The sequence below is a fragment of the Aotus nancymaae genome, unplaced genomic scaffold (assembly GCF_030222135.1).
Source record: "Aotus nancymaae isolate 86718 unplaced genomic scaffold, 86718_ANA_hifiasm-v0.15.2.pri h1tg000049l, whole genome shotgun sequence".
NCBI lineage: Eukaryota > Metazoa > Chordata > Mammalia > Primates > Aotidae > Aotus > Aotus nancymaae.
Window position 1 is genome coordinate 15,600,697 of NW_026988463.1, and position 25,659 is coordinate 15,626,355.

Below are 25,659 nucleotides of genomic sequence, written 5' to 3' on the forward strand. Positions count from 1 at the left end.
GCTCTTCCAAGTGCTGAGGCTGCAGGATGTGGATGGCCAACTTCCCTGTCCCCTAGTCTCTAAGCCTGACCACAGGGACCAAGCACGCGAAGCCTGGAGGACAGCTCCACCGAGCCCAGGGTGGGGATGGGGGAATGTCCCTGATGATGCGAGCATCCGAGGGTGGTGGCCCAGCCCCACCTGTGTCCCGCCTGTGTTTTATGAATGCCACTTTCACAAGGACACTGCCCCTGACCCCCTGCGGTTCTCCCCTCCCAAGCCCGCCTGGTTACCCCGTCCAGAGCACAGCTGGGATCATCTCAGGCTGATTCGTGAGTCCTGCTGCTGTAGGTGTTCCTGGACACTGAATGGGATGGTGGGTGTCCACATCCTGCAAGGGGGGATGGGACACAGAGCCAGGTTAGGGGAGAGAGGGCGGCCTGGGGTCCCGGTGACAACTGACCCCAAATCCCTCCTTCCACCCAGCCTAGAGTCTTGGAGACTTTTCCCTTGGCAGGATACAGGACAAAAGTGTGGGTCATGGGGAAAAGTAGAAGCCTAGGAGGCCTGAGATTCCTTTCTGGTTCTGCTGCTGACTTGCTGTGTGACCTCAGAAAGGTTAGTTAACTGCTCTGTGCTTTATTCTGCTGTGCATCTTAGAAGCTGTGAGCGATTGTGGAGATAAAATTGCTTTGAAAGAGTATAAAGTAACCAGTGTTGGATATCACGATGACTTAATAAAAGATAAACTTGAACCATATGAAATTGCCAATTTTACAGGTCAAAAATGGGTGGATGTCCGCAATTTCGCATGGTTCAGCCTAATATAGCATTTATTGAGTACTTCTGTGTGCCAGGTACTGATGTTATAAGAGCTTTATAGGGCTTGATTAGCTTAAGCCTCACAAAATCTCTTGGGGTGGATATTATTACCATCCCCACTTTACAGATTAAGACACTGAGGCCAGAGGGTGAAGTGTCTGCTCACCCAGGGTTGCAGACTAGTGAGGGTAAGAGCGTGATTTGAGCTCTGGGGTCACACTGGGCCACATAACTGGGGACCAAGGTGATATCCACCCACCAAGATTGCCTGGACTTACGCCAGTGTCTCCACGTGAGGGCACTTCCGAAGGCTGGCGGCGAGCTGCTGGGCCCCGGCAGCCGTGAACTTGTTGTACTGGACGCTGGCGAGAGAAACTCACCTTGAAGCCTGGCCCTTGGGACTCCCCACCTCCAGACCAAGGCCACCCCCACACCCAGCCCTTCCACGACACCAGGAAGGGAACCTCAGTGTCTCCCACGCCGGGCTGAGCCACCCACCGCCCAGGCTCCCACACTCACTCCATCACCCGGAGGGACACCATGTCGGGAAGCACACGAGCCAGGCTCTCGGCACCCACGTCGCAGATGCAGTTATTGTACAAGCTGTCAGAAACAGAGGCCAGGGGAAGGGATTGGAGGCCCGTGCGTGGTCAGCCTTCCAGAAGCCACCGCCCCTAGATTCCAGAAAAGGCCTGGTCCTGCCATCCCTGGGGGAAGGGAACCAATACTGATTGCCCAACAGAGCCTGGCATTGTGCCAAGTACTTACTTACACCATTGGGATGGTTCCCATTTTCCAGATATGAAAATAGAGGCTAGGAATGAATACGTGACTTGCCCAGAGCTTCTTTCCCCAGATCCTGCTAATTCTCTTGTTCAGGGCTGTGGCGATTGCTTCTAGGGTCTCAGTGTCCCCTGCAGCCTGAGGATCAGACTCGTGGGAATCATCGCCAACTAGGATTACTATCCCATTTTAAAGACAGACAAACCAAGGGCCAGAGAGTTGAGGCCATTTCTCTGTGGTCACACAGTGAGCCCAGGAAAACAGCAGGACTAAAAGGAAGCCATCTCCTGCCTGACCTTGTGGAAACTCCCAGGAGAACAACTTCCCAAGTTGAAATCCCAGCTATGCCTCTTACTGCCTATGTGACTTTGGGCAAGTGACTCAATTCTTCTGAGACTCAGTTTGCGCATCGTGAAATGGGCATGATTGAGTCATTGTGGGGAGAAGTAAATGAATCAATGCTGTTATAACACTTAGAATGTGCCTTGGTTCCTAGAATGAACTAAATGTTAGCTCTGGTTCTGACTACTTCAGAGGAACATTGATGAGTGTTATATGAGTTAACGTAGAGTGCGTGACCAGCACTGGGGGTGGGAAGAGAAAAAGCCAGGCACTGGGCCAGCTCGAGTTTCTGCGGCATACTCACAGCCAGCATTAGCAGCAGTGAAAATAGCATGATGAATGTCACTGATGCCAACTTCTGCTGTTTACTCAACACCAAGCAGCCTTTTAACAGGACAGGTGCTGCTGCGGGTATGATTTCAGGGCCATGACTTTGCCATGACTCAGTCTCAGAGCTGCCTCGCAGGGCTGCACATAAAAGCAGCAGGTCTGGTGGCTCACGCCTGTAATCCCAGCACTTTGGGAGGCTGAGGCGGGTGGATCACCTAAGGTCAGGAGTTCGAAACCAGCCTGAACAACATGGCGAAACCCGTTTCTACTAAAAATACAAAAATTAGCCAGGCGTGGTGGTGCATGCCTGTAATCCCAGCTACTCGGGAGACTGAGGCAGGAGAATTGCTTGAACCCGGGAGGCGGAGGTTGCAGTAGCCGAGATCATGCCATTGCACTCCAACCTGGGCAACAAGAGCAAAACTCTGTCTCAGGAAGATAAAAAAACAAAACACTGCAGGTCTACACTGCTGCTAAGTGGATTCAGGCTAATAAACAACTCCTATCACAGGTCTGCCAGTACCAGTGCAGAAACTAGACGGGGGTTTTGTGATCTCTGAACCCTGAAGACCCTTCCTCCATCCCATGGGAAGAGTAATCTGATCATATTTCATTGATGCCAAGATATATCTGTCACCATTTGAATTTCATCGAGATCAGGATGTGTCTTATAACCAATAGCGTGTCACAGTTTAAACAGCAGCATTTTGGTCTCATATTGGGGTCTTACAATGGATGGCATCTTATATTCTATGAAATTATGATGTCTTTTAAAGTGTAAATCAGGCTGGGCATGGTGGCTCACACCCGTAATCCCAGCACTTTGGGAGGCTAAGGCGAGTGGATCGCTTAGACCCAGGATTTCAAGACCAGTCTGGGCCACATGGTGAAACCCTATCTCTACTGAATACAAAAAAATAGGCTGGTGTGGTGGCAGGTGCCTGTAATCCCAGCTACTCAGGAGGCTGAGGCATGAGAATCACTTGAACCCAGGAGGTGGAGGTTGCAGTGAGCAGAGATTGCACCACTGCACCCCAGCCTGGGCGATAGAGTGAGACTTGGTCTCAAAAAAAGGAAAAAGTATGAATCAGATTAGGTATCACCTGCACAGCTTCATAGGCCCACCTACTTTTCCATTCACGCTGAAAAAAACTGCAAATGCCTCCTGTGACCCACAAGGGCCTCCCTGTGTGATCTGGAGGCCCCTGACCTCGCCTATCTCCACCATCACCCACCCTCTGTCCCTCATTCACTCCACACAGCCACAGTGGCCCTTCTGACCCTCAAAACCCAGCCCCTTTTCCCACATAAGGACTTTGCACCTGCTGTTCTTTCTTCATAGAGTCCTTTTCCCCTAGAGCTTCCCACAAAAGAATCACCTCCCCAGAGGTCCTGTACCCTCCTGGGTCTTGTTAATTTCCTTCTCAGCGTGAATCGCTGTTTTACAATCTTTTATTTATATATGTATTTAATTCTTACTATGCCAAGAAACCCCAAAGCAAGAACCACATCTCTCTGGTTCACAGTTGTATCTCTAGTTCCTAGTACAACTATGAACCAGACAGATTCTATTTTTGCATTTGAGTTTCTTTGCACAGCAAGAAGTAAGCACCTACATAAATAAAATATTGTAAAACAGTGATTCATGCTAGGAAGGAAATTAACAAGGCTCAGGAGGGTAGAGGACCCAGCTACTTAGGAGGCTGAGGTGGGAGGTTTGCTTGAGTCCAGGCAGTGCTGTAGTAAGCCATCATTGCACCACTGCACCCCAACCTGGGCAGACCCCCATCTCTAAACAAACAAACAAACAAACAAACAAACAAACAAACAAGGTGGCTGGGCACAGTGGCTCATGCCTGTAATCCCAGCACTTTGGGAGGCTGAGGCAGGTGGATCACCTGAGGTCAGAAATTCCAGACCAGCCTGGCCAAGATGGCGAAACCCAGTCTCTACTGAAAATGCAAAAACTAGGGGCGCATGGTGGTGGGCGCCTATAATCCCAGTGAGGCAGGAGAATCGCTTGAACCTGGTGGGCAGAGGTTGCAGTGAGTTGAGATCACACCAGTTTACTCCAGCCTCGGTAACAGAGTAAGACTCCAACTCAAAAAACAAATTAATTAATTAAAAAAATAAAAAATAAATAAATAGTAATGGACCAAATGCCATGTTTCCTGGGAATCTGACTCTGGCTGTCCTCAGTAAGTGAAGAGCTCTGGGGAAGAGAAGGGAAATTTCTCCCAGCCTGGCGAGTGAGAAGAGCTGGTAATGCTGAGTTGAATGGCTGGTGCTCAGGTCCAAGCTCAGTCCTCTCCTAATCTCCAGGACCACACCAGGGCCTGGCTGGGTCACTCAAAAGCAAGAGGTGCTATGCCAAAACCTACCAGAAGGTGGCAGTGAAAGCACTGACCAGCATATGAGTGACAAGGCCAGCCAAGACTGCCCCTGCGTTGTCAGCCTTCCAGAAGCTACCACCCCTAGATTCCAGAAAAAGCCTAGTCCTGCCATCCCTGGGGGAAAAGTACCAATACTTATTGCACAACAGAACCTGGCATTGTGCCAAGTACTTACATAGACCATTGGAGTGGTTCCCATTTTACAGATGTGAAAATAGAGGCTAGGAATGAATAAGCAACTTGCCCAGAGCTTCTTTCCCCAGATCCCACTAGTCCTTTTGCTCCAGGCTGTGGTCTTTCTAGGGTCTTGGTGTCCCCTGCAGCCAGCACGAGGCAGGTTCCCTCCGCAGCCCCTCAGCACCTGACCAGTAGCCAGGGCCTCACTCACCTTAGCCTGAGCAGGGATGCTGCGAGTGAAGGTAGGGCCTCCGCGAGTTTGCAGGCACCCACGTCAGTGATGCTGTTCTGGGATAAGCTGCAGGGCACAGTGAGGGGGAGGGCTCAGGACCAAACTTGCACGCCTCCCTTCGACCTCCAGGAGAGTTCTGGGTCATAAGCTGTGAATGGCGCTGTTGATAGACTTAAACTACCTCTCAGTAAATAAGACAATACTGTTAGGTCCTGTGGCCAAGTTGGAGGGCAGAGGTGAGGACATGGATGGGAGGGAGAGCCCATCCTCCTGCCTCCACCTGTCTTGCGATTTTTTTTTTTTTTTTTTTTTGAGACAGAGTCTCATTCTGTCGCCAGGTGCCAGGCTGGTGTGCAGTGGCACGATCTCCGCTCACTGCAACCTCTGCCTCCTGGGTTCAAGCAATTCTCCTGCCTCAGCCTCCCAAGTAGCTGGGATGACAGGCACGCACCACCACGCCCAGCTAATTTTTGTATTTTTTAGTAGAGATGGGGTTTCACCATGTTGGCCAGGATGGTCTCGATCTCTTGACCTCATGATCCACCCGCCTCGACCTCCCAAAGTGCTGGGATTACAGGGGTGAGCCACCATGCCCAGCCTGTCCTGTGATTTTACAACATCCCCTCCTTTCCCTCTGCGCCACTTTTCAGCACTGTAATGAAATAAGTGTTGGTGTCATTTGTTTAATGGCTGTGTCATCATTTCTGCTGCGTTGTGGGCTTCACATGGAGCGGGGCTGTATCTGTTTTGCTCATTACTGTATCCTTGTGCCTAGAGCACTGCCAGGCACATAGTAGGTGCTCAATAAATACTTAAGGTGGCAGGTAAGAAAGGGAGGGAGGGAAGAACTAAAGAGGAGAAATCTAGCTCACAGTGTTACCTAGGACACTAGAAATTACTGGAGAAGTCCCAGAGACATACAATCAAGGAAAACTGCTAAGTCAATTCCCGTAAATTCTTTGCCATCACAAGACCTTGGTTGTGAGGGGGAGTGTGGGAAGATTCTGATAGCCTCTTAAGTTTCGTAAAAAAATCATGTTCAGCTGGGCATGGTGGCTCATGCCTGTAATCTCAGCACTATGGGAGGCTGAAGCAGGCAGATCACTTGAGGTCAGGAGTTCAAGACCAGCCTGGCCAACCTGGTGAAACCCCATCTCTACTAAAAATACACAACTTAGTCAGGTGTGGTGGCACATGCCTGTAGTCCCAGCTACTTGGGAGGCTGAGGTGGGAGAATTGCTTGAAACCAGGAGGTGAAGGTTGCAATGAACTGAGATCACTCCACTGTACTCCAGCCTGGGCTACAGAGCAAGACTCTGCCTCAAAAAAAAAAAAAAAAAAAAATCACATTGAACCAGGCATGCTGACACATGCCTATAATCCCAGTATTTTGGGAGGCAGAGGTGGGAGGATGGCTTGAGCTCAGAAGTTCAAGACTAGCCTGGGCAACATGGCGAAACCCCGTCTCTACAAAAAAATATACAAATTAGCTGGACGTGGTGCCACGCAACTGTCCCAGCTACTCAGAAGGTTGAGGTGGAAGGATTGCTGGAGCCTAGGAGGTTGAGGCTGCAGTGAGCCATGATTACACCACTGCACTCCACCCTGGGTGAAAGAGTGAGAACTTGTCTCAGAAAAAGAAAAAATTCACATTGATCCTTCTGTATCTTATCCATTTCCAACTTCCCAGAGCCCAGAAAAGTTTTTAAAAACTTTTACTAGATGGGCGCAGTGGCTCATGCCTGTAATCCCAGCACTTTGGGAGGCCGAGACGGGCAGATTGCGAGGTCAAGAGATTGAGACCATCCTGGCCAACATGGTGAAACCTCATCTCTACTAAAAGTACAAAAATTAGCTGGGTGTGGTGACACGTGCCTGTAGTCCCAGCTACTCAGGAGGCTAAGGCAGGAGAATCGCTTGAACCTGGGAGGTAGAGGTTGCAGTAAGCCTAGAACGCACCATTGTACTCCAGCCTGGTGACAGAGTGAGACTCCATCTCAAAAAAAAAAAAAAGTTTGACTGTTTTGATAATAACGCTTTATTGATAAATCCTAATCTATCTCTCCTATTTCACCCCCAGTATAATTTTCTGTCACGAAACATTAGCTGACTCAATGGGTGAATGAATGAATGAATGAATGAATGAATGAATGAATAAATAGAAGAATTAAAATGTCCTCTGGGGCTGGGCATGGTAGGTCACACCTATAATCCCAGCACTTTGGAAAGCTGAGACCAGAGGATTCCTTGAGGCCAGGAGTTCAAGGCTGTACAGCTCTGATCACAGCACCACACTCCAGCTTGCGTGACAGAGTAAGCCCTTGTCTCAAAAAAATTTTTAAATTATTTTTTAAAAAGTCAGCTGGACTTTGGGGGCCAATTCAGCAGGAAGGGCAGGCCCAGTCCACTCACTTGAGGGTTTCCAGGGACTTCAGCTGGGGGAAGGTGGCTGAGAGCTGCGAGACACCCTCGTCCCCGATCTTGTTCTCGCTCAGCGCATCCAGGCTGCAGGTGGAATCAGATGGGGGCCATCAGCTAGCGTCCAGGGCACCACTGGACCCTTCCCATCCCAGTGGGCCTCCTCAGCCCTGGCACCTGCCCTTCCCACCTCCCCAGCTCTAGATACGCCATAGGCAGCAAGCACACTCCTGAGCTTTTCAGACCAGGACTTCACCACCTGGAGGCTCCAACCAGCCAGCCAGGGGGCAAAGTCTAACACGTGAGGGTCGTGAATCCCTGTTTAGCTTCTTGGGAATCCCCTGAAGCTACGCAAAGTCCTCAACCTCCATTATCAAGTAGGATCATGCTCCCCAACCCCTCCCCAGCTGAATTGTTGAAAGCAGCAAATGAGGCTGTGTTGGAAAGAGTTTCAAAGGTCACAAAAGGATCTACAGTTTTTTTATTATCGGGGATTCCCATCTGCTGTTTCTTCTCTGCAGTGGAGTCATCTCATCACTTGTGTGACAGCCACACTGAAGATGCAGTAGGCGGAACAGAGAAAAAATGGGACAAAGAGAGGGCTTTTCTCTCTGCACATGCCTTGGGCAGGGTTTGGGGTTGTCAAACCACAGAGGTTTCTGGGCACTGTAGCACGCACCTGGGGTCCCAGATACTCAGGAGGCTGAGGCGGGAGGACCACGTGAGCCCAGGAATTCGAGGCTGCAGTGAGCTATGATGGCAGAACTGCACCTAGGTGTTGAGGGGAGGGGCCCCAGAGTCTATACTCACTCCAGATGCTGCAGGGAGGAAAAGGCCATGAGGATCCGCACCAGTTTGGGGAAAGCCCGAGGGCCTGAGACGGGGCCCAGCCTAGGAGGCAAAGAGCAGAGGTAAGACCCTCAAACAGTTACAGCCCCTCATTCAGCCCATGGGTGGGGCAGAGACAAGGCACAGAAGTCAGGCCCTGCCTGAGGCCCCTCCTCCTCCTTTCCACCCCAGCCTCTTAATTCCCTGCAACCTTTCCACAGAGGACCCCAATCTCTTCTGCTGGGTGCAGATTTCACGGCCCCCCATGCGAGACCTCCTGAGGCTGGGAACAGTGGCTCGTGCCTATAATCCCAGCACTTTGGGAGGCCAAGGTCAGAGGATCGCTTGAGCCCAGGAGATCAAGACCAGCTTGGGCAACATAGCGAGACTGTCTCTACAAAAAATACAGTAATTAGCTGGGTGTAGTGGCATGTCCTGTGGTCCCAGCTTCTTAGGAGGCTGAGACAGAAGGATGGCTTGAACCCAGGAGGTAGAGGATGCAGTGAGCCATGATCACACCACTGCACTGCAGCCTGGGTAAGAAGAGTGAGACCCTGTCTCAAAAAAAAAAGAGGTCAGTTGGGCTCCCAGCTTGGGGCTCCCCAGCTTTTGTCTCTAAGTAGAGAGCCAGTTCTTACTCTTCCCAACATCCAGAAATACCTTCTCCCTCCCCAGCCCGGGGAAGGGGTCTTTTTTGAGCATTTGCTATAAACGAGAGACATGCTAGGTCCTTCCCTCAGCCTAGATCTATCTCATTTACTCCTCAAGACCGAGCTATGGGCTCGTCTTATCTCCATTTTACATACAGGGAAGCTGAGGCACGGGGACAAATAGCTCACACAAGGTCACACAGCCTGGATCGACATTCAGATCAGACTTCAAGGGGGTGAGAAAAATAGGGACAATGAAGGGCTGTTTTGTTTAGTTAAAAAATATGGTTAAATACATTCCATGTAAAAAATTGTCTTTTATTCTGCAATTATGTCCTTTGAACTTTTTCAATATTAAAATGATAAATCTTTTGGTGACAAAATATTATGGGGCCAGCAGTGGGCATTTTGCTGTTATTTGTTTGTTTGAGTGAGCATCCCTGATAAAGAAAAAACAGTGACTGAGCACGGTCACTCACGTTCATTCTGAAACGTCCTCGGCCTCTGAAATCCTCAAGTCTGAGAACCAGCGGCCTCAGCGAAAGGCCACAGGATCAGAGTTTGACTGCGTGATCTGCCACGTGGCTCCCTGCTAAGGGCCTTGGCAGATCCCTTCACCCCTGAGTCTCCGTCTCCTCAAATATATCCCCCCAATCTTATGAGGTTCTTGGATTAAGGAATTCGTTGTTACATATTGGCTGCTTGCCTACTCTGTGCCAGGCCCGGGGGAAGGTTGTGGGTCAAACAGACAAAAATTCCTGCCTTCTGGGTGCTGACATTCCAGTGGGGAAGAGAGACAGATAATCAAAGAAATATGAAAGTGAGCTGATGTTTGAGACACTGAGTCATTTGGAAATTGACAGTGGCGAGGTGGATGGAGTCTCACTCTGTCACCCAGGATGGACTGCAGTGGCGCAATCTCGGTTCACTGCAACCTCCATCTCCCAGGTTCAAGCAATTCTCCTGCCTCAGCCTCCCAAGTAGCTGGGACTACAGGTGCCTGCTACCACGCCCAGCTAATTTTTTTTTTGGTATTTTAGTATAGATGGAGTTTCACCATGTTGGCCAGGCTGGTCTCGAACTCCTGATCTCGTGATCCACCCGCCTTGGCCTCCCAAAGTGCTGGGATTACAGGCGTGAGCCACCGCGCCTGGCTGGAGTTTTATTTTTAATCATGAGGGTCAGAAAAGGCCTCACTGTGTAAAGACCAGAGTAGCCGAAGGCATGGGCTGGGCAAATATCTGGGGAGAAGTGTTCCAGGCAGAAGGCATAGCCGGTGCAAAGGCCTGGAGCCAGGAGCATCCCTAGGAGGGTGAAAACCAGCAAGGAGTCCCTGTGGCTGGAATGGGGAGAGCACGGGAGAGAGTGTAGGGATCAGGGTGAACACGTGAATGGAGACAGAATCGGAAAAGGACTCTGTGTATAAGTGGAGTCCCTGTAGGGTTTTGAGCGGCTGAGCAGCCTGATGTGACAGACAGATGAGGTCTACAGGGTGCCTTGCACAGTAGAAGCCAGAGAAAATGCCAGAAATAGTCTTTTCCTTCCTTCCTTCCTTCCTCAGAACCTCCTCGGGGGCTTCTGGTCTCCAGATGGCTGATCACCTGGCTCTAGGCTGTTCCACCCATGACTGTCGTCCCCAGAGCACAGTTCCGATCTCGAACTAGGGGCTTTTTCAGCTGAAAATAATTTAAGGCCAGAAAGGGCCCTCGGTGATTGTTCTCAGACATTTCCCGTTTTCAGCATCATTTTTACCTCTGCACAAATTTAGCACCTTGTCTCTGTTCAAAACAAGAGACACGCTTTTTTTCTGGGGCAGACGGGAAGTGGTAATCAGGGGGGCTGATAGCTTGTGGGTGACCAGCTGGGGAACCATGGGCAAGTCACTTAACCTCACCAGGCCTCAGTCTCCTCATCTGTAAAATGGGGAAGATGATGACTGTCTGTCTCCCACTGTAGCTCTTGAGATTAATGAGATTATATAGAAAACGTACTGAATAGGCTGGGTGCCGTGGCTCATGCCTGTAATCCAAGCACTTTGAGAGGCTGAGGCGGGTGGATCACCTGAGGCCAGGAGTTCAAGACCAGCCTGGACAACATAGTGAAGCCCCGTCTCTACTAAAAACACAACAATTAGCCAGACATGGTGGTGCGCACCTGTAATCCCAGCTGCTTGGGAGGCTGAGGCAGGAGAATCGCTTGAATTGGGAGGTGAGGATTGCAGTGAGCCGAGATTGCACCACTGCACTCCAGCCTGGGTAACTGAGCAAGACCCCATCTCCAAAAAAAAAAATAAATAAATAATGCACTGAATATACCACAGGCATTGAAAAATTCCTTCATGACCATTAGATGATCTAGACCTCTATCAAGGAACAAACATTCATTTAGCTTTTTCCATGGAAGGAGCTTAGGGCCAGCCTGACCTGACTTTTATGACTTTGGATATAAACAATTTAAAGTCTCTTGTTCTCCGTGTTGCCATCTGTACAATGGGGAGATGGCGACAATCCGTCCAGAGGAGGATCGCCTGAGATAATAGAGATGGAGGTGAGCTGCAAATTTAAAAGCCTGTTCTGTCCAGGTGTAGGGGCTCACATCAGTAATCCCAGCACTTTGGGAGGCTGGGGTGGGAGGATCACTTGAACCCAGGAGTTTGAGACCAGTTTGGGCAATATGGCCCCATTTCCATAAAAAATACAAAAATTAGCCAGGTGTGGTGATGCGTGCCTGTAGTCCCAGCTACTAAGGAGGCTGAGGTGGGAGAATCACTTGAGCCCAGGGAGGTTGAGGCTGTGGTAAGGTATGATTGCACCACTGCACTCCAGCCTGAGTGACAGAGTAAGACTCTGCTTCAAAAAAGGAAAAAAAAAAAGGAAAGAAAAGGAAGGGGATGGAAGAGAAGGGAAGGGAGGGGAGGAGAGAAGAGGAGAGGGGAGGGGAGGGGAGTGGAGGGGAAGGGAGGGGAGGGGAGGGGAGGTGAGGGGAGGAGAGGAGAGGGGAGGGGAGGGGAGGAGAGGGGAGAGGAGGAGAGTGGAAGGGGGGAGGAGAGTAGAAGGGAGGGGAGGGGAGGAGAGGGGAAGGGAGGGGAGGGGAGCGGAGGGGAAGGAAGGGGAGGGGAGGGAAGGGGAGGGGAGGAGAGTGGAAGGGAGGGGAGGGGAGGAGAGGGGAGGGGAGGGGAGGGGAGGAGAGGGGAAGGGAGGGGAGGGGAGGGAGAGAGGGAGGGAAGGGAAGAAAAGGAAAAAGAGAAGGAAGGAAGGAGAAAGAAAAAAGAAAAAAGAAACAAAGGAAAGAAGGAAAGAAAGGAAGGAAAAAGAAAGAAGGAAAGAAATAAGGAAGGAAGGAAGAAGGAAGGAAGGAAAGAGAAAGAAAGAAGAAAGAAAGAAAGAAAGAAAGAAAGAAAGAAAGAAAGGCAGGCTATGTTCTGACAGATCTAAATATAACAGTTTCTAATAAGTATTGTGCTCTCTTGGGGCCCATGTGTGGTAGGCTGCCCTCACTCAGACACAACTGGACTCCCTAGAACCCTGCCTGGGTCTCCATTCTGGTCACCCCAGCAGCACTGCCTAGGATGTCAGCCCCCAGCCCTGGCTGCACATAGGGTGACCAACTATCCCAGTTTGCCTGGGGCTGAGGGGTTTCTTGGGACACAGGACTTTCAGTTCTCAAACCAGGATAGTCCCAGACAAGTAGGGATGGTTGTTCATCCTAGCTGCACATAAAAAGCTCCTGGGAATCCTTCGAACTGGAGGAAAGATTCTTCCTGGGGAAGTTATCCCTTCGCTATGGAAGTAAACAACCTCAGACACAATGGCTGTTGCGTAGTTCCTGGCCACAAAAATTAAAAAAAAACCCCATAGTCACAGTGGCATCTTCCTATGTAAGGTTGGGGACACATTGGGATCTTCTCTGGTCCCTGACCAAATTATAATTCCTGAAAGGCCTTTCTTACTCCCCTTCTCCCCACTTGGCTCATTCTTTATCCTCACTGAAACTTCAATGGAAATATCACCTCCTCCAAGAAGTCCTTCTGACCTCTTCCAGAGGGAAGTTGATTAGACTGTCAGCTCATTGAGGACAGCAGCCTCAGTCATTCAAGTGCTCAATACATCTGTTGAATGAGTGATGGAATGACCATGTTAACCAGAAAATGGGTCCATTAGCTTCAAATCCTAGAACCTTCAGCATTTGCCTAGACTGGCCACTATCCAGCTGCTGGAAGCTATTTCCAAAGTGGTGGGCAAGAGGGCAAGAATGACCGTGGAGATCCATCTCCATGCAGGTGCTACAAGCCCAGCTAACGGTGCAGGGAAAACTTTGTGCAGACCCACGAGACAATCCACCCCTTTGCTTACGCAAACTCCAGTTTCTTTAGGTCCCGAACAGCAGGGAGCTCCCCAGCTGTGTCTTCTGAGGAACTTCTTGTCCTGGAGAGAACAGGCAATGTTACGGGGAGCAGGCACTGCGGTCACTGAGCCCCTACCCATAGGTCCTATGATGGCTGCCCCAGTGCCCCAATTCCCCCCGGGGGGTGGGGTGGATTCCTTTCCTTGGGGCTGCTGCTGTCCTCCTGTTAAAAAAAGATCTGTCTGGGTGTGGTGGCTCATGTTTATAGTCCCAGCACTTTGGGAGGCTGAGGCAGGAGGATCGCTTGGGGCCAGGTGTTCAAGACCAGACCGGACAACATAGCAAGATCCCTGTGTCTACAAACACTTAAAAAATCATCCAGTGTGACGACGTGCACGTATTATCTCAGCTACTGGGGAGGCTGAGGCAGGAGGAACGCTTGAGCTCAGGAGTTCTGAAGCTGCAGTAAGCTGTGACCACACTACTGTACTCTAGCCTGCTAGACAGAGTGAAACCCTGTCTCTAAAAAATTATATAAATAAAAATAAAAGATCTCAGGACTGTATCTTTTACGGAAATGAGCCTCAGCTTAGGCACTTATCAGTACGTATCCCAGACAGCATGTAAGAGGTGCTCAAAGAATGTGTGATGAAGGAATGAATGAAAGACAGTTAACTCGTTCTGTAATCAAGTTTTGTCTGCCTTGTGGACCTTAGCTCTGCCATCTACAAATTCAGGACAACAGTTGTCCTAAATGCTTCAAAGGGCAGCAGTAGGTGTCATTTCTGTTACTAGATACACATACACAAGCCATCCTTGTTAACTCCTAGAAGGGGAGAGCTTCTCCATGGCTTTAGCTAAGACTTGGGCACATGATGGCGAGTTATGAATGCAGTCAAGTTTTCAATCCTGGAGGGTCTGCCTAGTCAGCGAGAGGTTCTGGGTAGCCATTGCCCAGAAAGAGGGCATGGGGTATCTCAAAGAACAGGGGTCCCTGAAAATGCCCATGACAAGTTTGATAATGGGTTTTACATGTCCTCAACCTGCCATGGCTTGAGCCACCTCCCATCCCCCTCTCCCCTCACCTCTGCGTCTGCACGAGCTTTCCCAGGTCTTCCACATCCTTCAGGGACTTGGCTTTGAAAGGCTCGATGGTGAACTTCTCCTCTGCTGCCTGAAGTAGCTTGGTCTCCCCATGCTGCCGCAGGGACTCCCACAGCGCCACTGTGTCACTCAAGGCAGCCCTGTGGAGGGAGGGCCTCAGACCCAGGTATGGTAACCAGGCTAGACCTTAATGGAAGGGCAGCTCCATAAGGGCCCTCTGACCTATTAAGATACTTTGCTTCCTTAGCTCAACCTCTACCTTTCCCAGAAAGCCTTCCATGTCCACTTTAGCCTTTATTGAGTCCTACTTTCAAACAACACTCATGGTGGTTTTCTTTCCCTTTTTGCTCTGGCTACCAGGAAGCTCACTGCCAAATTCTTGGCACAATGATGTGGGACTTTACAGCTTGGGCAAAGTATGTTTAGAGGGGAATATGGAAGCAATCCTTTGGAGATTAAGCCGAAACGCTTAAGCAGATTGCAGACCGACTTATTGAAGCCAAATTAAGGAATTTAGATTCATCCCGACAGTGGTGGAGTGTCCTTGAAGGATCATAAGCAGAGGTAGGATATAACAGGATTCAAGTTCTGAGATGATTGCTCTGGTTGCTGAATATCAAATGGAGTGGAAGAGGAAAGACTGGAGGCAGAGAGTCCCAGGGGAGGCCATGGCTTTACTGTAAGCATGAGAAAATGGTGGCTTACTCCACGGGTGGGAAGAATAAACAAATTGGAGCCCAGGTCAGTCGCAGATTCTAGGCATGTCCCAGTGAATGGCACATGGCGGGGTCTCAAATATTTATTGGGAAAATGCCAATGCCTCTCACTTGCTGTGTGGCTTTAGGCAAGTGGCTGCCCCTCTCTGAGCCTCAACATCCTCACCTAAAAAACGGAGAATCAGGCCAGGTGCGGTGGCTCACCCCTGTAATCCCAGCACTTTGGGAGGGTGAGGTGGGCAGATCACCAGGTCAGGAGTTGGAGACCAGCCTGACCAACATGGTGAAACCCTGTGTCTACCAAAAATACAAAAATCAGCTGCGCATGTTGGTGCATGCCTATAGTCCCAGCTACTTGGGAGGCTGAGGCAGGAGAATCGCTTGAACCCAGGAGGTGGATGTTGCAGTGAGTTGAAACTGTGCCCCTGCACTGTAGCCTGGGCAACAAAGCAAGGCTTTGTCTCAAAAAAATCTGGCTGCTGTGCATACTAAAACCCCACAGAGTGAGCACTGGGCTTGGCACTAAGACCACAGTTAATGGCCAACACAAGCGTGCCCCTTCTCCTGGCCCCTGCTCCCACCTGAAACGCGTGACACAGCTGAGTCCCACGAGGCTCCCCAATCCCGAGGGGTCAATGCCAGTGCTGCGGAGATCCAGGGAGAAGTCTTGGCCCGCCGCCTCCAAGGCCTTGCCCAATACATGTGCATCGGGAGGTGTGAGCCGGGTGCCCAGAAACGAGAGGCGGGTGGGGAGCTCCTGCACCACGTGCCGCCAAATCCCAGCCTCCTCGGCCTCGTGGGCGCAGTGCAGCAGCTCCAGCAGCTGCCGAGCCCGCAGCGTCCCGGGCTGCAGCCGCTTCAGGTACTTCGCAAGCACTTTCTGCTTCCTGTCCGCCAGGGCAGCCGCCGATGGCCCGACCAGGGCTCCCAGGCAGCGGGTGGGAGGCTGGAAGATCAGCCCGGCCAGAAAGCGTGGCACGCCCTCCAGCCAGTTGTCGTAAGGCCTCTTCTTCCGGGGGGTCAATGCTAGATACTGCGGGAGCTCCTTGTCCTTGATTTCGCAGCTCAGAGCCAGCCACGTGGCCCCCAGGAAGCACTGCAGGAGGAAGCTGCAGAAGGCCAGCTCGGACGCTGTGGCCCCCGGCGGGTGCCGCACTAAGCCTTTGGCCACTGCCCAGGTCCTCACGTCTGCGGATGGGAAGTGGTCCTCCCGTAGGGCGCTTTGGTGTCTGCGGCCCAGCTCCCAGGCCAGCTTGGCCAGCTCTGCCAGGGCCCCCGGGGGGCCGTCGTGGGCTGCAGGGCCCAGCAGGCCGACATAGAGTCCCGTGAGCGTGGAGGGCAGCTCGGCGTCCTCCCCCAGCTCCAGCAGGGCCTCTGACAGCTGGCACACTGCCTGGCACAAAGTGGGGCTGTGGCCATGACTGAGGAGAAATGGCCGGTCCCGGAGGAGCGCCAGGGCTCTGTCTTGGTGCTCGGTCTTCCCTGAACACTCAAAGTAGCGCATCACATAGGCCTGGGCCTGCTCCATGGAGAAGCCGGAGAGCTCAAACAGGGCATCGGCCTTGCTCAGGCTCTGGGTCAGGCGGCCCCGGGGCCGGGTGGTGAGGAGGAGGGTGCAGCCTCGGAGCAGCTTCCTCTGGAAAAGGCCGGCCAGCAGCCCTCGCAGGGAGCAGGGCTCTGCGGGCGCCGGTCCGCACGTGCTGTGCAGGAAGCCTTCTTGTGTTTCCAGCTCCTCAAAGGCGTCTAGGATGAACAGAACGCGGTCAGGCCTCTTCAAGATGTGGCTGAAGACCTCATCGTCTGCCACGAGTGGCCGTGGGCCCAGGGAGAAGAGCAGATCCTGCAGGCGGTATGCATCGCCCGGACGGTTCAAGCAGTGGCAGGGGACAGAGAAGACAAAGTCGTACTGGGGAAGCCGGCCACAAGCCCAGGCCCGGCTCACTGCCCCAGCCCAACAGCTCTTGCCCTGACCAGCTTTGCCCAGCACAGCAATCACTTGTGTTTCACGCGGCCGCCGGCGCTCCCTGGCAGCCAGCAGCACCTCAGTCAGGCCTCCGTGGACCAGCTGCCGCTCTGCCCAGTCTGGCGTGGCAAGTTCCCGCTCCAGGCTCTTGCTGCTGCTCCTCTCCAGCTTGGCACGCACCAGATCCACCTCCACCAGGATGCCATCCGGGCCTGCAGGTTCAGTCTGATATGTGTCTTGCAGCAAGCGGCAGAACTGCTCCACTGACTCTGCAAAGGCCGGGGTGTGTCAGGGAAAGGGGATGCGAGAGGCAGAGCCAGGGCTCGCCTCCACGAGGCCAGCACTGCCGCCATCATCTACATCTGTTCCCCACACAGTTTTTTTTTTTAGACAGAGGCTGGCTTTGTCACCCAGGCTGGAGCACAATGGTGAGATCACAGCTCACTGCAGCCTCAACCTCCTGGGCTCAAGCGATCCTCCCAACTCCACCTCCCAAGTAGCTGGGAAGACAGACATGTGACGCCATGCCCAGCTAATTTTTTGATTTTTTTGTAAAGATGGGGTCTCACTATGTTGCCCCAGCTGGAGTTCAATGACACAATCATGGCCCACTGCAGCCTCAACCTCGCAGGCTCAAGTGATCCTCCTGCCTCAGCCTCCTGGGTAGCTGGGACTACAAGTGCCCACTGTCATGCCCAGCTAATTTTTCTTTTTTGTTTTTTGTGGAGATAAAGTCTCACTATGCTGCCCAGGCTGGTCTTGAACTCCTGGGCTTGAGCAATCATTCCACCTTGGCCTCCCAAAGTGCTGGGATTACAGGTGGGAGTCACCACATCTGGCCACCATACAGTCTTCATCAACTGCTTCATTCAGTCACCCAGATACTCATTCATTAGTTCACTCATTTCCATACCCATTCATTCATTCACTCATCCTCTCTGTCCTTTATTTGTCCACTCCTTTTAGGCCTTTTCTATCTCTTTTTTTTTGAGATGGATCTTGCTCTGTTGCCCAGGCTGGAGTGCAATGGCGTGATCTCGGCTCACTGCAACCTCCACTTCCTGGGTTCAAGCGATTTTCCTGCCTCAGCCTTCCAAGCAGCTGGGATTACAGGCACGCACCAAAAAGCCAGGCTAACTTTTGTATTTCAGTAGAGACGGGGTTTCACTATGTTGGCCCAGCTGGTCTTGAACGCCTGACCTCAGGTGATCCGCCTGCCTTGGCCTCCCCACGTGCTGGGATTACAGGCATGAGCCACCATACTCGGCCACCTTTTCTCATTCCTTCATTTACTCAGTAATCTTTTTCTTCTCTTGTTCACTACTCACTCACCGTGGGGAGGTCATGGGAGGGAGTGGTAAGAGTTAAGACAGTGGATCCCACGTGTCTGGGTTCAAATCCCGGCTCTACCACTTGTTGGAGCAATCCTGAGCATGCTATACATCCCACCATGCCTCAGTAGCCTCATCTGGAAAACGGGCATAATATTAGGGTTGTGTGAGACTTTAATGATTTAATATACCTAACATGCTTAGACCAGTATGTGAGAGCAAGATTTAGTAATTTAGCAATTCTCCTATTCATTGGTTTATTCCCGCTTTCCATCACTCCCATCCTCATCAACGTCTCACTTCATCCACTCACTCACTCAGTTAACCACTCCCCCCTCATTCCTTCCCTCAGCCTGAAAATGAGATGTCCATGCCCACTTCAGGCTTATTGAAGGGCAGCTTTTCAATGAATATTGTGTGAGGGAGTGGTAGAGTGAATGCTGAAGTGATGGCATGATCAAATAAGTGAATGAATGAATGAATGAATGAATGAATGAGTGTGTGAGCCAACAAAGAAGGGATTGAATAAGGATCAAGTGAATGAGTGATGTGAAGCCAGATTTGGGCTCCCCAGAACCTGGGGCACCACTCACCAGGCCATTTTGGAAGCTTGTTGGCGCCCTCTCCAGCTGCCTGGCATTGGGTGGGGGACGTCTTGTGTTCTGGAGATGGAGAAGCAGGTGCCAGAGTTAGGGTGAGGATTACCCCTGCGGATTCCCCTCCCTCTGGGCCACTCAGTCCTTACAGCCTTCATGGGCTGACTTTCCCAAGATGGAGGTTATAAGATAGAGGCCTGAGGCCATATCCATCACAAAGATGTCTTTCTTTGGCCAGCTATACTTTTAAAAATTTCACCCATTTTTTTAAAAATCACAATATCAAGCCGGTAATCCCAGGACTTTGGGAGGCTGAGGCGGGTGGATCACCTGAGGTCAGGAGTTGGAGACCAGCCTGGCCAACATGGTGAAACTTGTCTCTACTAAAATTACAAAAATTAGTCGAGTGTGGTGGTGCACACCTGTAGTCCCAGCTGCTCGGGAGGCTGAGGCAGGAGAATCGCTTGAACCTGGAGGGCGGAGGTTGCAGTGAGCTGAGATCGCACCATTGCACTCCACCCTGGGCAACAGAGCAACAGTCCACCTCAACAATAAATAAATAATAAAATAAAATAAATTAATTAAAAATAAAAATCACAATATCTATGTAAAAATCAGGGTTTTCAGCTTCAAAAAATCTGGCCACATTGTCTGGCTTTTTCTGCTGAGTAACAAGCAGCTGAAGGCTGGTGGCTCTGTTCGGATGGGATTTGGATTCTCCAGCTGTCCCCTCACCCACAACCATGCCTCCAGTCCCTCGAGACTCTCCCTGTCCTGTCTGACCCCTAAACATGACCTGCCGTCCCTTCAGGCAGCTCTGCTCGTGGATCTTATCTGAGACCATTCCTTCCCCAGGGCCTCGATCCTGCTTCCAGTGCCTCTCACAGGCCTCAAGGGTCCTCACCTGTCACGTTTGCTCGGGAGGTCAGGGCAGGTTCAGGCATGCTGGGCAGGTCAGTGGCTGATGGAGCGAAGGGGCTGGTGGAGCCTGGCCGGTCTGGAGATGTCGGGAGGCCGTGGACAGTGGGTCCACTGGGAGAAGGTGATTGACTGGCCTGGGGCACCTCACCTACATTGTGGGTGGAGAAAGGTATTGAGAACAACCAGGTATTCATTCCAGAAATGCACTTGGGTCATTCCTACTTGGGCTGTGGAGCTCAGGAAGTCTGGAGGGAGGAGAGGAGAACTTCTAAAGGATGACATTTCAGGACAGAGCTGAGGAAAGAGCTCTGGAGTTACATCTAGCTCCTGGAACCTTGCTTTTCCCATCTGTGAAAAGGGCACAATTAGCTCTCAAGGAGCTTAGGGCAGGTGCTACTATAGCACTCTTCCTTCTGTATGGTTAGTGCTCATTCTCCTAGATGTCAGGAACTGCTCCTCTGCTGGGGCACCAGTGCCTTTTACTGAAACTATCATGCAACCATGAACGGATGCTCTGGACTTGAGTGGAAGCATCCTTCTGGCCTCATCCCTGAGAGCCCAAACACAACTTCCCTGGGACAATTCACAACCCCTCAGTGTGGGGGGCCAGTAGGGACCATTTTACTGATTAGGAAACAAGACAAATCAGAGAAAACTATGTAAGGATGCACACCAAACTATTCACATCAGTATACTAAAAGAGTGAGAGAGTCAATTCTCGTAAGCATTGCTTATCATTAGCTTATTGATGAGCATGTATTGATGTTGCAATTTAAAAACAAAAATGTTTAAAAAAATAAGGAAAAACTAAGGGTCAGAAGGGGAAAGCAACATATGGAAGGCCACACACCACTCTTGGTCATGCCCCCAGACTGCATCAGGAATCTCTGCTCCTCTGCTCTGATTTTTGGGAAATGGGGACAGAGAGGAGAGAGGATCATGAGAAGGTGTTAGGGCACCACTGCCAAGTGCATGGAGTATGGGGAGGATGAGGTCAGGGAGTAGTCAGGTAGGAGGGAGAGGTGGTTGGGGAGCCAGGCCCTATACTTACTGTGGTAGATGAATATACTGGAGACTCCTGTCCCAGGCCCAGAGATTTGCCAGAACCCCTGGGGCAGAGTGGAGAGGGTGGGGATGAACTGGACAGGTCCCTCAGGGAGATTCAGGCAGCTCAACGAGGAACTGGAGGAAGGCACTGCAAGAGACAAAGGCAGCGAGGTGGGATCTTGCATAGCACCTGTGTTTGTAATTCTGCTTTTGCTTATTTGATTAATGTCTGACTCCCCTAAAGGGCCCTAATTTCCCTAAGAGCAGCAGATGTGTCTATCCTGCCTTGCTGGCTTTCTTAGCACCTAGCAGAGCAGGTGGCACAGAGAAGGGGCTCCATGAAAAGCTGATGAATGAATGAGGCTTGCAGGTGAATGTCCTAATCGGTGGAGATTCCCTCCTAAGCGTCACATGGATGTGCTTCCTTCCAAGGCGTGTTCTCTGGTAGGGACTGAGCTGATGGGGGCCCCAAGAATAAAACTGGCTGGGACAGAGGTGAGTGACACTGATAGGGTCGGGGAGGAGGGAGATTCAGTTCCTGGCAGTCTTAGTGTCAACTCCTCAGCCACCTCCCAAGGGAGAGAAAGCCCGCCCTCTCCAAGTCCCCCTAACATACTGGGCATCTGGTAGGTTTCTTCCAGATGAGTCTGGCCGGAGGCTGGCTCCTGGTTGAACAGAGCAGGCGGTAGCAGGCAGGGCAGGGTGGAGGAGTCGCTCACTGGCCCCACCAGAAAACTGCCAGTCACTACAGCGGGGGGCTCAGCTGTGAGAAAGGGGGCTGTGTTAGAGGCTGGTGCTTGGAGGGGACCTTCCTGGGAATGGGGAGGGCTCCAGAATGGCATGGATCTCTCTCCTGGCAGAGGAAATGCTTGTCCTTTTCTCAGCCCTGGCTGCAGCTGTGTTGATCAGCAACTGCTCTGTGCCAGGCAGCCCCCTAGTCCTCTCCTTGTGACGGCCCTGAGAGCTTTGCTGAGCAGGACCCTAGGGCCTCCACGCCAAGAGCTGCGGCGTAAGAGAACTTTGAACAGGCTGTTAGCTCCAGGCCCCTACCACCTCCCACACACAGCTGTGAGCCCCTCAGGGGACCCTAAGAGGCCCCAAGCTCTCAGACTCTGCCCAAAGAAGGGCAGGGGCTGCACCATCCCCATCAAACTTGGGCCAGGAGCTCAATCTCTTCCACTTTTTCTTTTTGTTTTTTTTTTGAGATGGAGTCTCACTCTGTCACTCCGGCTGAAGTGCAGTGGTGCAATCTCGGCTCACTGCAACCTCCACCTCCCAGGTTCAAGCGATCCTCCCACCTCAGCCTCCCAAGCAGCTGGAACTACAGACGCACACCACCACACCCAACTAATTTTTGTATTTTTAGTAGAGATGGGGTTTTGCCATGTTGGGCAGGCTGGTCTCGAACTGATGACCTTGTGATCTACCTGCCTCAGCATCCCAAGTGTTGGGATTACAGGTGTGAGCCAGCGCACCTGGCCCCGATTTCTTCCATGTAATAGGAAGATCTAAGATGGGAGGGATTTGTCTCCCTCATCAGATTAGGAACTACTTGACAACAGGGAGCACTTCACCATCCTGGGGTCCAGTTTATGTAAGCACCTAAGAAGACCCCAGCTTCCCCGCCAAGATATCCACTACCTCTCAACCCCAGCCCATCTGCCCTGCTCACCTGGCTTCCAGTGCTTCAGGTCTGCAGGAAGCTCCTCTGGGAAGGCTGCAGAGAGAACACGTGGTCAGCTGCCCCAGGGAGAGGGCGTCCCAAGCCAGGAGGGGCTCAGGACCCCAGCAGGCCATATGGCCTTAACTTCAAGGCTGGGAAGTGGTCTTGGGGGTCCCTTTACCTCCCCTTCCTCTAGCCATTCCAACCCCGGCTCCTTGGCTTGAGCCTAAACCCTATCTCAAAGCACCGCAGACAGTGCAGCAGCAGAAGAGGCTGAGCCACAAAGAAGACGGAACGTGGGTTTGAGCTGAAAAACGAAAGAAAGCAGCCTGCTTTTGAATCCCGTCCCAGCTGTGTGCCTTTGCAGTACAGCTTCTCTTAACCTTTGCTCTCACATCTATGAAATGGGGGTAGTGGTTCCCGCATGGCAGGTGTAAGTCAGAAATCAGTGAGTGAGTAACAAGCACTCACATCAACAGATTAGAAACCCATGTGTCCCTTAGCGAGGAGTTGCTTGAACAAATGATGGTTTACCTAATGAAACACCACCTGGCGTTGAAGGAGAACGGATGCTGAAGTACACAAGGGGAAATGTAAATCTGCAATTTACATTTGAAACGTATGTTGAAATGTACCAAAAATATAATGAATGAATGGGTGGATGGATAGAGGGATACAGAGATGAATAGAGATGTGATAAGATGAATAGAATCCAATATTGTAGAATTAAAGTGGTACCCGGTGGGTATAAGGAAGTACATAGTATAATTTCTTCACCTTTATTGTATCTTGAAAACTTTTTTTTTTTTTTTTTGAGACAGAGTCTAGCTCTGTTGCTCATGTTGGAATGCAGTGGTGCAAGCTCCGCCTCCCAGATTCAATAGATTCTCCTGCCTCAGTCTCCTAAGTAGCCGGGATTATAGACGTTCACCACCATGCCTGGCTAATTTTTGTATTTTTAGTAGAGATGGGGTTTGGCCATGTTGGCCAGGCTGGTCTCAAACTCTTGACCTCAGGTGATCCGCCTGCCTCAGCCTCTCAAAGTGCTGGGATTACAGATGTGAACCACCATACCCAGCCAGAAACTTTCATAAAAAAATCTTGGGGGAAAATATTTATCAAATGAAAACATAAAGAAGAAAAACAGAAAGAAAGAAAATAAATAAAGAAGGTGCTGGAGATGGGACCATGTCTTCTCCCTCAATAATGTGGAACACAACCTCCCAGACACGGGAAATGGAGAAAGCAAAGTGCAGAGTAGTGTAAGTCAAACAAAGGAGCTGGCTTTCCTTCTGACAGGGCAAAAGGCAAGTTGGTCACATACATAGGAGCAAAACCGAGGGACTATGGAACAGGAGTGGGAGGGAGATTTTTTTCTTTCACTGAATATTCTTTTTTTTGTTATCTGAGATGGAGTTTCACTTTGTCACCCAGTCTGAGGAGCAGTGGTGTGATCTTAGCTCACTGCAACCTCTGCCTCCCAGGTTCAGGTGGTTCTCCTGCCTCAGCCTCCTGAGTAGCTGGGATTACAGGTGCGCGCCACCACACCTGGCTCATTTTTGTATTTTTTTGGTAGAGATGGGGTTTCACCATGTTGGCCAGACTGGTCTTGAACTCCTGACTTCAAGTGATCCACCCCCTGCTCGGCCTTCCAAAATGCTGGGATTACAGGTGTGAGCCACCATGCCCAGCCTTCACTGAATATTCTTTTCACTTTTAAAATTCTTATACCCTGTGTGCAATTCACCTGTTTAAAAAATAAACAAATAGATACAGGGCTTACACCCATAATAAGTACTCAGTTAACTGTTATGCCCATTTTACAGACGTTTTCATTCACCAGGTATCTGTTGAGGTGCTGCTGTATACCAGGAACTGCACTAGATGCTGGGGAAGGAGTCATGAGCAAGAAAGATGAGGTCCCTGTCCTCACAGTGGGAGAACAGGCATAAAATATGTCCAGATGGTAATGAGTACTAAGCTGCCAGGAAAGACACACACAAGGTGGGAATGACTGAGCTAATCTACATGGAAGGATGGTCAGAGAAGGCTTCCAGGAGGAGGTGACAGTTTAGCCAAGACCAGAAAGTTTCAAAGGAGCCAGCCATGGGAAGAACTGGGGGGCGGGGCGGGGGGTGAATTCCCGGTAGAGACTACAGCAAATGCCAAGGGCCCGAGGCTCGAAAGGGCACATGGGTTACAGGAGTGGAAAGAAGCCAGTGGTGGCTGACGGTGTGGTAGCTCAGAGTGGGTTTGGAGAGGCAGAAAGCGCCATGCAGGCCTTGTGGCATGTATTTTGTAGCCATTGGAGGGTTATCAGTGCCATGAAATGATCAGATTTACATTTTAAAGCTCCTGTTGGCTTTTTTTTTTTGAGACAAAGTCTCACTCTTGTCCACAGGCTGGAGTGCAATGATGTGATCTCGGCTCACTGCACCCTCCGCCTCCCAGGTTTAAGTGATTCTCCTGCCGGAGCCTCCTGAGTACCTGGGACTATAGGCATGTGCCACCACGGCCGCCTAATTTGGTATTTTTAGTAGAGCTGGGGTTTCTCCATGTTGGTCAGGCTGGTCTTGAACTCTTGACCTCAGGTGATCCATCTGCCTCAGCCTCCCAAAGTGCTGGGATTACAGGCATGAGCCACAGCACCCAGCCCCTCCTGTTGGCTTTTAAAGGGGCTCCCAAACAGACAGGACTTAGAGAGGGGAACCACAGCAGGCTTTGGAGTCAAGGAAAGGCCAGGTCTCAAGCAAGGCTAGATTGGATCAGGGAGGGGCTCACTCACGTCTTTTCTGACTTTTTTTCTGCCCAACTTCTGCCGGCGTCTCCATACTCTCACTGACTTCATCTGGTCCTATGTGCTCTACTTTGAGAAAAACCAGAGACCAACTTGCACCATCAATGGAAGCCCAAGGTGAGCCTCCGTTGTCTCTACCTTGGGGAGAGGGATATGGCTGCCCATCGATGAATGGCCATCAGGTATAAAGGCACCCCCCAAGGAACAAGGCAGGAAATTCAGG

The 25,659-nt window shown here is 51.1% G+C and overlaps 1 protein-coding gene across 16 annotated transcripts in view; it reads right to left on the reverse strand.

Annotated features, from left to right (window-relative positions):
- Nucleotides 1–25,659, reverse strand: part of CIITA (class II major histocompatibility complex transactivator) — a 66,244-nt gene that overhangs the window by 6,797 nt on the left and 33,788 nt on the right. For 11 of the 16 annotated variants that reach the window (XM_012453186.2, XM_012453180.2, XM_064362504.1 and 8 more), the window contains 15 exons: nt 25,425–25,505; nt 22,649–22,693; nt 21,593–21,739; nt 20,981–21,124; nt 19,913–20,077; nt 19,006–19,074; nt 15,700–17,350; nt 14,384–14,542; nt 13,307–13,378; nt 8,287–8,367; nt 7,471–7,563; nt 5,038–5,124; nt 1,321–1,404; nt 1,080–1,163; nt 273–370 (listed from right to left, as the gene is read on the reverse strand). In XM_012453186.2, the coding sequence (XP_012308609.2) occupies nt 295–370; nt 1,080–1,163; nt 1,321–1,404; nt 5,038–5,124; nt 7,471–7,563; nt 8,287–8,367; nt 13,307–13,378; nt 14,384–14,542; nt 15,700–17,350; nt 19,006–19,074; nt 19,913–20,077; nt 20,981–21,124; nt 21,593–21,739; nt 22,649–22,693; nt 25,425–25,505 (3,038 nt within the window). In that variant the 3' untranslated portion in view covers nt 273–294. Of the gene's footprint in view, nt 1–272; nt 371–1,078; nt 1,164–1,320; nt 1,509–5,037; nt 5,125–7,470; nt 7,564–8,286; nt 8,368–13,306; nt 13,379–14,383; nt 14,543–15,699; nt 17,351–19,005; nt 19,075–19,912; nt 20,078–20,980; nt 21,125–21,592; nt 21,740–22,648; nt 22,694–25,424; nt 25,506–25,659 lie in introns of those variants that run through there. The other 5 variants (XM_012453187.2, XM_012453181.2, XM_012453192.2 and 2 more) reach the window with 3 other exon arrangements.